This window comes from Vollenhovia emeryi, unplaced genomic scaffold (genome assembly GCF_000949405.1).
Source record: "Vollenhovia emeryi isolate VEMERY1.0 unplaced genomic scaffold, V.emery_V1.0 DF939179.1, whole genome shotgun sequence".
Lineage (NCBI taxonomy): Eukaryota > Metazoa > Arthropoda > Insecta > Hymenoptera > Formicidae > Vollenhovia > Vollenhovia emeryi.
Genome location: NW_011967187.1, coordinates 1,210,246 through 1,221,784, shown reverse-complemented (window position 1 = coordinate 1,221,784; position 11,539 = coordinate 1,210,246). Strand labels below are relative to the sequence as shown.

Genomic DNA, 11,539 nt, shown 5'->3' with positions numbered 1-11,539 from the left:
TCTGCCCAGAACAATGTCGAGCGCGCAGGAAGGGGTCGACGCAAAACAAAACAAACACGGAGTGCACTAGTTACACCGCCAAGTGCACCGGAGTGCGCGCGTCCCTGACGAGAAGCACGTGGCGAGGCTGACATAACCTCTCGCCTACGAGCACGCGAGAATAAAGGCTATTGGAAGAGATTTTAACGTTACCCACGAGTTTATTGGAAACAGAATAGTAACAGACAGTAAAGTATTCCGGGGTGTGTTCAATGCGTCGAATGACGGAGTCGAAGACGCGGTAGCGCCAAGCCGGGAGCAACAAAGAACACGCGGTAACGCTCGAAGCGGTGTACGATTTGATCGCAGAGACTGAAAAAAATAATCCAATAGTCTCCCTTTTTTTTTTACATGATCAAGTAGAAAGGCTGGATTGTGTACATGTGCCGTCTAAACTCCGAGCTGAAGGCAACCCTGAAGCGAGAGACGAAAAAATCATGCGGGAATGTTTGTTAGCTTTTCTCCCTGTGCGTACACATTGAGAGTTTTACGCAAGCCATACTCTACGATGGTGAACACGGGTCCCGGCAGATCGCCGGTGGAAATGACTACTCGGAAAGCCCCGTTGGTCTTCGAGGTTCTCGCCGAGTGCGAGACCACAAAGGCCAGAGCCGGCAAGATGACGCTTGTTCACCATCACGTGGATACGCCGGTGTTCATGCCGGTGGGAACGCAGGTTCATGAAACTTCTCGCCTTGCACAAGCGGCAAAGCTACTGATATGTTGAAGACACCTCCCGATAAACAAATGTTCCATGCATAAGCATGTATAAATAATATATAGAATTCTATAAGATTACGTATCAAATGTGTCCATACATGTTTTTACGTTGTGTATTTCTACACAGGTCTTTATAGTTCTATAAATTCATATGAAAAAAGTTGCTCGTTTATAATTATATCTAATTACGTGTACAGTTAGTATTTAGTTGAACATAATTAGATATAAAATTATCTCCTTAAAAATTTTTTTTTCATATAAATTTGTAGAATTATAAAGATCTGTATAGAAGTACACAATGTATTATAAAAACATCTATGGACGTCAGTGAAAAATTGAACTCGATAAAAAAGTTACAGTTATATATGGAGAGAAAGTAACGAAGTTAAGTTAGAATTACCAAAAAGTAACTGTAACTTTCACATGTAAATGTAATGTACAATACGCATATAATACGCATTGTTATATTACATGTACAGTGTTGAGTAGGGGATTATAATATTGATGTTGTGTAACTGTTACTTGGTTTTTACTGGGATATTTTCAACAAAATATTTCCACTAAGATATTTTTTTTTGAAGTTGTATAACACAACTTTCAGGGAACACTGAAAGGATTGCTGCCGCAGCAACTGGAGCAGTTAGATTGCCAGATAATTCTTGGCAATACCTATCATCTTGGAAACAGACCTGTAAGAGATTACACATTATTATTACTGGAAGGAATGTCGATTGATTTCTTAGGCGTATAAATTAATTCGGTGTCCTTTTTACAAAATTTTCAAGCAATTACGAAGGTACCGAATTAAGTTACGCAGCTAACAAATAGAAGGGTCTCGTTTTAGATTTATGTTGGTAAAATTACGCAAATTTCAAACGCGTTAAAATGTACTCTGTACATTGGCAGGGTGCAGATATTTTGCGTAAAGCCGGAGGTTTGCACAAATTCATGAATTGGAAAAGGGCTCTGTTAACGGACTCGGGTGGTTTCCAAATGGTTTCGTTGTTACAGCTGGCTGAGATAACGGAGGAAGGTGTCAAGTTTAAATCACCATATAATGGTACTACATATAGACGGACATATTTTTTAATACATTCAAATATAATTTACGTACAGTTAACTTGACTTGTAATATTTACAATAACGTTTCGTACAGAATCTGAGTGTATGTTGACGCCCGAACATTCCATTCAAATTCAAAATGCCATTGGAGCTGACATAATTATGCAGCTCGACGACGTCGTTAAAACTACCTCAACCGGGCCAAGAGTAGAGGAAGCAATGCATAGGTATAATTATTTCTCTGAAGTATTGGTGCTTTCCATTTACCGACACAAGTTGGCACAAATATCATTTTTGTTCACTGGACATTGAAAAAGAAGACAGACTGACGCTTGTGTCAACTTGTGTCGCTAAATGGAAAGCACCATATGGCATCTAAGCAGTGCAAGTTTGAACAAGCATTATTTAATGTAACAAATCACTTTAGAACGATACGTTGGCTGGACCGTTGCTTATCAGCACATGAAAGACCAGAGGAGCAAAGTATATTCCCAATCGTGCAGGGTGGTCTCGATCCCGAATTACGATCTGAATGCGCACGCCAGTTGATAAGGCGAGAGGTGAACGGGTATGCTGTAGGAGGTTTGAGGTGAGATACCACATTATTCGCCGACAGCTGACAAATAACGACGTTTGTACAATACATAATTAAAAAAATATTACATAATATAACAATATATACAGAGTGTGATCTAATTTGCACCCACTATTTATACAGTGATATTCCTCATGAAAACCGAGTCAAAAAGTCCGAGCCATTTTTCAAATTATGCTTTATAAAGTAGTTATTAATTAAAAATTAGTCAATCATCGCTAAAACGCATCGCTTTTTAACGGACGCATGTTCGTGAGCTGCACATGATCCACTAATTGTAAGTATGCATGAAGCGAGTCGCGCGCCTTAGCGATGTTCTGATGAAAGAATGATACTGCTTGACTAATCTTTATTTAATAATAACTACTTTATGAAGCATGACTCGAAAAAATTACTCGGGACTTTTTGACTCAGGTTTTCATGAGGAATATTACTGTATAGTGAGCGCGAATTAGATTGCACCCTGTATATAGATACATGTATATATATATAGCAATTTTTATAACGATTGCAGTGGTGGTGAAAGCAAGGATGATTTTTGGAGAATGGTCCATCTGTCAACGAGTATCCTTCCGAAGAATAAACCGCGGTACCTCATGGGTGTTGGATTTGCAGAGGATTTAATTATATGCAGTGCGTTAGGCATCGATATGTACGATTGCGTGTTCCCGACGAGGACCGCCGTAAGCACTTGATAAAATACTTTTACTTCAATGCGTGGAGTGAAGAAAATTCCAAAACGTTAAACTAAAACTTTCAGAGGTTTGGTTGCGCGCTGGTGAAAACCGGACAGCTCAGTCTGAGGCAGGCGCAATACAAGAAGGACTCGAGGCCGATAGACGAGTCGTGCGAGTGTAGTACCTGCAAGACTTACACACGAGCTTATCTGCATCAAATCGCCACTGTGGAGACGGTATCGTGTCATCTGTTAACCGTTCACAATATCGCGTTCCAAATGAGGCTCATGCGAGACATCAGAGACAGCATAAAAGAGCAGAGGTTCCCCAGATTCATACAGGACTATATGTCGACAATTTATCCCAATAGAGATTATCCAACGTGGATAATCAATGCTTTAGAGGCTGTCAATGTTACCCTAGTATAAAACTAGAATTTGTACCGAGCTTACTGCCGCAGCCTTCTCTAGCCCATTTACATTTTTTATAGAATTTCATTTTCACCAAATGTTAAAGAAGGATAAACGATGTATCATGCAGATTATGCGTGAAACGGAACGCACCCTTAGTAAAATATATGTAGCATTCGTACGTCACGTTTTTGGCTAGATGGTTTTTTAAATAAACATGTATTTAAGATGACCTTAGATACAATAAATTTGATTGTAAACAAGCCTTAGTATGCACTCAGTGTGCACTATAGTGCGAGCAACCAAATTCGCTATCAGTTTTCTTGTTTTAGATTATAGTGACATATCTAAGTACTTGCTAGTTCTTGTAAATAAGTACGCGATAACTCGACAATCTTGTTTGCCATTGGCATGATGACTTAGTAAGTACCGAGCATCAGCTACAGAAATTGCATTTATGTTACAATTTCTCATACAACAATGTAAATGTAATATAACACTTGTGTAAATTGTAACATAAATGCAATGTAGAGCTGATACTCGGTGTTTACTGAGAACCGTAGTTACACAGCACTTCTTTAGAAATTTATAAATGACGAAGCAGTCTTCTATTATACAGATGGGTGTAATGTACATTGATTCGTAGAAATGTCTACAATTTTGCAAATACAACATTTGCAAAAGAATGTCGTTATAAATCAAATAAATAATTGTACACGAGACACGTTACATCTTTCATTCTGGAATTTTGTTCTCCGCGAACATCTTATCTGAAGATAGAAGGCAAAAGAAACAAGTATAGCTTTATCACATAAAATCGTCCGAGTCATATCCGCTGGTTTCCGTGTTGGAAGTCATGTTAGATGCATTGAACAGGGAATTGTAACTCCTACAAAGTAACAATTTAATTGAAATAATAGAATTTATGTTCCCCGCCTGACATTGTTTATCTCATAACATTATAGTTAGTGTCATAAAATTATGGCTTGCCTCGTCTCCGCTTCTTCCTGACGTCGCTTTTCCTCCGCCTTTTCTTTCTCTTTCTGTTCCCTCAAGAGCTTCTTCTTGTCCTCTCGTTCATTCCTATCTCTTTGTTCCCTCTCGGCACGAAAGTTGACTTGCACCGAACGTTTCGTCTTGTTAAGGCGATTCACAATAGTGTTCACTCGCTTGGCAACATGAATCTTACGAACGTCCTTGTCCTTGTGAAAGCCAACCTGACCGACCTCCATACCTTGCGTCTTTTTTAAATTCGACCATATTGTGTATACAACGTCAATGTCGTTCATTTTGTTTCCTTCAATGCTGTTTGCCTTTACCAACTGTGCGGCATCCTCTAACACAGTACTAGGAATATCGTCTATCGTCTGGCCCTGTAATTTCAAAAGGACAACTAATTTTGTGCAATTTTCATTAATGTAAAACAAGCCAATTTAATTGACAATCAGACTGACATGTCCTAGTCGGAGGTACACGTGGGCGGACGAATATTTATCAACGTGAAACCATACGTCTTCTGGCCAGCCCCATTTAATAAGATCCTCATCTACAAGTAGAATTCAGTAAATCGCGTGTTAGTTTGCAATTATAGAATAATTACAGATAGAGGATTTCTGCTTACTCTCATATTTGTCAATCCCCATGAACAACGTGACGGGTGGTTGCACAACTGCAATTCAAGATTGTGTCACCGTTAGTTCAGTCTCTCAGTGATAACAAAATATCATTGACAACATGCGAGAATGCACGATTGTCCGTCTATTAAAAAGTAAAGATAACATTTTGGAAAAGCAGAAATTACCTTCACTTGCAAAATAGTAAACCATTATTGACGGATATCTCGTAGTAAAGCACGTGCAACAGAATCAGCTGTCAAAGATACTTTCGTAGCGCCGACAATCGCGCTGTCGCACAATCTCAGAACGTCGATTTGAAGCATGGACTACGAGCTCCTCGCACGCAGCGAGCCCTATATATAAGGGCTATGAAGACTAGAATATAAGTAGATCGAACTACGTCCGTTTAGAATTAACCGGAACCAGAGAACAGGTTTCTCTCCGCCGCGCCGGAACTAACAAGCTGGTGTACCGAAAGTTTCTCACAACCAATTCCGTACTTGTCCGCCCGCAGCGCTGGCTACTTTGACGTAGCGGCGGTATCTTCAAAATGCGACTTGGTAAGTTGCATCTTAGAAAAAATATTCAGGCAGTACGTATGTCTAAAAAAATCTTTTACTAGACCGAGTTTATTAGTCTGAAAAATGTATCAATAAAAAAGAGATCTCTATTGTGAGGTAGGCTACTAATATTAGATAGCGGGGTTTGTGCTTAACTAATAAGCGCCATTATTCATTTTTATTTAAGTTGTTTAAAAGTATTCATCCTATAATTTATTCGTGTTTTATATTCGATATTTTTATAACGAGGTTGGAGAAATATCGAATAAGCGATAATATTGAATGTCGATAAACATCTCCATAATCGCGGTAATCAATCTTGAATAATTAGAAGAACTTGCGTACATTTTCAGGCAACATTTTTAGTAAACATGAATGAGATACATGGAAATAATAAATTATTTAATTATAATAATTTCTATTATGACTAGAACGTTTCTACTCCAGAAATAGTTAGTTTTAAGTGCAAAATACGGGATCGAAAGTATGAACGATTGTTTGAATGAGTACGTTATAGAATCGCGCAGAACACGATGTGTGAAATTTCGTTTCTTTTTCTAATCGTAAATTAAGTCAAATACATTTATTTTAACGAAGACAGTTAGAGAAAAATTTTTAACTACTTAATTATAATAAATTTATTTTGTGACTTAATATTTCAGCATATTTTATGTACAATTTTGTAGCACATGTCTGACTAGTTTCTCGACTTAGAGAATGGAAAAGCAGATGTGATATAAATTTGATTTTACTGTAAGAATGTATATTACACGTTAAAATATTTTTTCTTTAATATATATTAAAGCACATTTTTTTTTCTCTAAGAACTGTCAACAACGGGCAATTTGTACAACGTCGAAAGCATCAGCAATATAGATGGAAATCAAAATACGTGTGACTGATAGCATATTATAGCGTATTGCAAGTTGGATATCCTGTAGGACTCATAAATATAATAATAATATGACAATAATTCTTTAACTATAATAGCGATAATTATAACTGTAATTAACTAGTGTTAATTATAATTATAATTATATATAAATATAATTGTAACTGATGATTAGTTGGTGATTGATACTCCAAATCTCTGCGAAAATTATTTGTAAATTTATATAAAAATATGAATGTTTCACAGAGACTCAAATAAATTACACCGTAGTACTAGGTATAACGATTCATATGGATGGCATGTTTTTCCGTGTGATATGTCTTGGATATTTGGCTAAGCACAGGTGAAATTTCAGGGTCGTTAATCCATACATTTGCTGAGGCGGGTGTTTCTATCATTGATAAATATGCTGGAAAAAAGAATAGGAAAAAGTTTTAAGTAACATATGATTTCAGTTTATCACACAATTTCTTATAGCTTTGTCTTACCGAGTAACATCTTGGGTTTCGTGAGACTAAGCTGAACATGAGGATTGCTCATAATTGCTTTATAAATTAGACCATCGGATTCGAGACCCTCGTCCAAGTCCTGTAGACTACGTCTTCTCTCGCCTAGCAACCACTCACACTATCGAAAAGGAGACGTAAAATAATATGAAAATATCATTTTAATATACAGGACCTCCAAGGTAGAGAAGTATGTACTTTCGTAGGAACGGTATATCTGGTATTCCATGTTTGACTCACGCACCAACTACCACATTATACTCTCATAGCCCAATTACTCCTTTGCATTTTATACAATATATTTTGTATATGTATGCGTGTGTGCGTATGCACAATCTGTAATAATTGTAACTTACTGCATTAGCCTGATCGTTTCCAGTAATTTTCAGCGCTCCTATTACGTTCTTCTCATCAAAGCCCATTTCTACAAGCGACCGCATTGCTCTCTTATTAGGTTTAAATTCCATTTTCTTATATTGTCGAAAACTTTGCAATAATAATTCTACGATATGAACCAGATTTTTTTCTTCTTGAACCTGTTTTCCTAGAATTAACATATTTTTATATGTAATGCTTTTCTCACATATTGTACAGTTTTCAATTCCAATTGTCATCCAAACAATAATGTACATTTCAGTCTTGTGCGAGGATTACCTATTTCGAACAGTTCCAGGCACGCATCTTTTGACAATTTTTTCTTAACGCCCATTGAGGAACTAGGACTTGCAATGTTTGTGTCTGTCGTTGTATCTACGGACAAGAAATCTTCTTCTTCTTCGTCATCTGAATCATCCTGATGTTCTATAAGCCATTCTAAAGCTTCTGTCATGTTCGACCTAAAATAAAGACATATTTTCACAGTATTACACGCGAATTACCAAAACATGTGCATATTAAATATACAATAAAAACTTGATATCTACTTTCGAAGACGTAACGCCTTGAGAACTTTCTTGTGAGGATAACCCATTTCTATAAGAGTTTTTACGACTTTCGGATCATTAATGGGCTTGCACCTAGCTTCGAGTTTCTCTTTAATGACGTCATATAATTTTTCAGCATCGGGACTATACATTAAGATCTTTGCAGACGCTTGCACGAGAGTTATTAAAATCTTACGAATTTCATTCTGGAACTGCAAGTAATCGTAAAGGTGAAATACTGTAATAAATAAAAGTATGTCATTTTTAAATGTGTGAAATATGTATTTACATCCGCAGGGCATTCTGTAGATGGCACAGACTTGGGTGCATCTCGTAGACTGGGTAGATTACTTGTAGCTCGAGCTATTGCTTCTAGACTTGGACCTTTAAGAGCTTCATCCGAAAGATTCTCTTGTACGGTGGATGATCGTGTTTCTACTAATAACAATTCATCTGTAATAATAAATTATTCCTCGTGTTAGAAAGGCATATGCAAATAATAGTCACGTAATACAAATTGAAAATCCAGTAACAAGTTATATTATCAAGCCTATAAATATATATGTACCCAGAAAACATTTTGCGTGCAAACATCTAGCATTATGACGACGTACTGGATTAGGATTTTGCTTGCGTTGTTCAGCTATTTTTGTATGTGAGTTGCTAGACTTTTGCGTGTAAAAGTATACGTTAATACACGAGCTAATCGCTTGCATGCAAAAGCACAGACTAAACATATCTTACGAGCAAAACTCAGGCAAATCTCATACAAGTTTGCATGCGTAAAAGAAGCAAAATTTGCACGCAAGAATTATTATCTGGGTAGTTCAATGTAAACAAGTTATACCACATTCATTGATATCCTCGTCGTCTATATAATTTTCATCTGCAAGCTGTTTAAATTTGGATGAATGAACCAGGCGATAGCGTGATATTGGTTTGGTTGCGTCTCGACCATAGAAATGTACCACTGCAATTTTCTTAATGTTTTCCACGGTAAAGTTTGGTTTCACTGTGACATCCAATACATTTCCCTCTATGCTGTATAAAATGATTTGGCGTTAATTGACGTCCAACAGGATCATTTCTAAAATTCCAACAACCATATCGAACATGAACTCAAACCTGATGACATTGATGGAAAAGTTTTCGGGTGAGGTAGGTAACGGCGTAAGCATGGTGTTACTGCCTGCAGGATTGCCTGTGCTGGCAGAAGAAAGGGCCAAGGACCGCTTGTCAGCTGCCCTTGAACTCTTTCTGTTATGCCAGGCCTCTGCTATTTGATCACGCATCCATGGGATCATTAAATTTATCTAAAAGGTATACGAGACAGTTATCGACATAATTATTGTATAATTAAAATTATAGTATTTTCAACACATGTATATTCAAGTAGTTTTCAACACACACGCAAAATCTTTGTAGAACATAAATATAAATTTTGTGCAATAATAAAGTTTTGCATATACGTGACACTTCCTGTAACTACACAAAATTCCAAGTCTAATCTTAATAGAAAATCAATGAGTAACGTAGGTGCACAGATTAGATTTCCTTGCCTTTATGTTTCGATCTTTCACATAAATAATTCAGGTCTCAATTTATTGTTAAGTAAAGAAACCCGCGGGACCGGTCACGAAGCTTACTCCAAAAAGTACAAAACATTTTTTACGATCAAGCTATCGAGCGCGTTAAAGAATCGTCGTGTCGACTAACATCTTCTGGTACGGCGCACCGAAGAATTATTTCTTAACAAAACTTGGTCCCTCTTACTCGGCCAGAATCGTGACTGCCATGACAGCTGATCGCTACGTCAACGTCTCTCGCCTCTCTGTCTCTACTCACTTTTCGTTGAATCACTAGCGACGAACATATGTTTATCTAGCGACTTTAGATTTTAGTTTTATTTTGCCTGCATGGTACCCCTTCCTCCCTTGCACCTTATTCGTTTGCACAGTGCGCAAAAAGTGCAGTTGACATAAAACTATATACCTTTTATCTTTATTCCTTGTCCGTTTTTAGAAAGAAATAATGAAAAGGAGAATTCTTTTCACAGTGTGCTATATTTTCTTTCATTTAAAATGATATTGTTATATATGTGTGTGCATAGATATTACATACATGCATAATCGTTGATAAATTCAAAGATGCTTATTTAATCATTTAATTTTTGTAAATTGTAAAGGTATGCAACGTATTGCAGTGAAGTGTATGTCAGAGTTCTAGTAGACGCTTGAAGTTGTAACACAGCAATCATAAAATGCACCGATAAGATTTTATTGAAAATATAATATTCATGAAGTCGTTTTTTGATACAAATACAGAGAACATGTATGTATACATATAAGTCGTTTTAATAGCATGCAATCTTTCAATATGATTAAGTTTTTTCTAACATAAAATGTAATATTAAATGTACGATATTGTGATATTAAAAAACAGGAAATTTAAGAGAGCAATTTTTAATAAACATGTAATCAAGCATATATTATATATGACTATATTTGATCATTGAATATTAAACGGAAGAAGAAACATGTAATGTAGATCGAAAGCGAAAGTCGCTTTTGTCGTAATATTATATTTTTTATCTAAATAAATATATAAGATATATTGTACATATTGATTATAAAAAAATATATAAGATATATTGTACATATTTTGTATACGATTAGGGAGATTTGATCAGGGATAACGGAGTACGAAACGGAAGAAGAAACATGTAATGTAGATCGAAAGCGAATGTCGCTTTTGTCGTAATATTATATTTTTTTATTTAAATAAAATTATTACATTTGTGGAAGACGTTAATGTTTGTTTAACGAAAAAAATAACATTAGAGTGGAGCTTCTAGAAGAAAAATTAGAGCACCAAAATGAAGATAAGATGGAAAAAAAATTATTTAATAATTTTTATTTTCCATCTTATCTTCATTTTGGTACTCTTAATACAATTACATCTGATTTAAGAAAAAAGGAACTTCGCATTGATGAGCAAGCGAAAACCATAGTAGAACATGAAGAAAAAATTGAAGATTTAGAATTACATTTGGAAGACGTTAATGTATGTTTAACGGAAAAAATAACATTAGTGGAGCTTCTAGAACCTTTTTTCTTCATGTTCTACTATAGTTTTTGGTTGTTCATCAATGCGAAGTTTCTTTCTTCTTAAATCAGATGTAATTGTAATATATTCTTCTTTCACATCATTGAGAAATTCTTTCAGCTTCTTGATTTTTTCATCTTTAACGAGTAATTGAGATGTCATTTCTTTCAAGTACATTTTACCATCTTGATTAGAGCAGATATCATTTTGAGCAGTTTCAAGAAGACTTCTTGCAAGTTTTAAATCCTCCTTTGACAATTCCAACTCAAACGAAACTTTATTCTTTTATTTAAATAAAAAAATATAATATTACGACAAAAGCGACTTTCGCTTTCGATCTACATTACATGTTTCTTCTTCCATTTCGTACTCCGTTATCCCTGATCAAATCTCTTTAATCGTATACAAAATATGTGTACAATATATCTTATATT

The 11,539-nt window shown here is 35.8% G+C and overlaps 3 protein-coding genes across 8 annotated transcripts; 1 reads left to right on the top strand and 2 right to left on the bottom strand.

The window, feature by feature from the left end:
• Window positions 1–6: 6 nt before the first annotated feature.
• LOC105563264 (probable queuine tRNA-ribosyltransferase) lies at window positions 7–4,223 on the top strand. Of its 4 annotated transcripts, none has more exons than XM_012014716.1 (8): window positions 7–314; window positions 403–715; window positions 1,361–1,450; window positions 1,666–1,819; window positions 1,916–2,048; window positions 2,249–2,410; window positions 2,931–3,099; window positions 3,177–4,223. In XM_012014716.1, the coding sequence occupies exons 2-8, from the start codon at window positions 485–487 to the stop codon at window positions 3,519–3,521; spliced, it is 1,284 nt and encodes a 427-aa protein (XP_011870106.1). In that variant the 5' UTR covers window positions 7–314; window positions 403–484; the 3' UTR covers window positions 3,522–4,223. The 4 variants fall into 4 exon arrangements, with proteins under 4 accessions (XP_011870106.1, XP_011870107.1, XP_011870105.1 ...); XM_012014717.1 differs by having other exon boundaries at window positions 373–715; XM_012014715.1 differs by having other exon boundaries at window positions 7–715.
• Window positions 4,110–5,581, bottom strand: LOC105563265 (coiled-coil domain-containing protein 25). The gene is made up of 5 exons (XM_012014719.1): window positions 5,305–5,581; window positions 5,125–5,172; window positions 4,958–5,049; window positions 4,494–4,876; window positions 4,110–4,392 (listed from the first exon to the last, which is right to left on the bottom strand). Exons 1-5 carry the CDS (start codon window positions 5,327–5,329, stop codon window positions 4,311–4,313), a joined length of 630 nt encoding a protein of 209 aa, XP_011870109.1. The 5' UTR covers window positions 5,330–5,581; the 3' UTR covers window positions 4,110–4,310.
• A 1,187-nt stretch (window positions 5,582–6,768) lies between these two features.
• Window positions 6,769–9,860, bottom strand: LOC105563266 (ubiquitin-associated domain-containing protein 1). 3 transcript variants are annotated; one of them, XM_012014722.1, is made up of 9 exons: window positions 9,774–9,860; window positions 9,126–9,313; window positions 8,848–9,041; window positions 8,290–8,453; window positions 8,001–8,212; window positions 7,732–7,913; window positions 7,434–7,621; window positions 7,060–7,198; window positions 6,769–6,980 (listed from the first exon to the last, which is right to left on the bottom strand). In XM_012014722.1, the coding sequence occupies exons 2-9, from the start codon at window positions 9,302–9,304 to the stop codon at window positions 6,844–6,846; spliced, it is 1,395 nt and encodes a 464-aa protein (XP_011870112.1). In that variant the 5' UTR covers window positions 9,305–9,313; window positions 9,774–9,860; the 3' UTR covers window positions 6,769–6,843. The 3 variants fall into 3 exon arrangements, with proteins under 3 accessions (XP_011870112.1, XP_011870110.1, XP_011870111.1); XM_012014720.1 differs by having other exon boundaries at window positions 9,560–9,847; XM_012014721.1 differs by having other exon boundaries at window positions 9,717–9,847.
• Window positions 9,861–11,539: the final 1,679 nt, after the last annotated feature.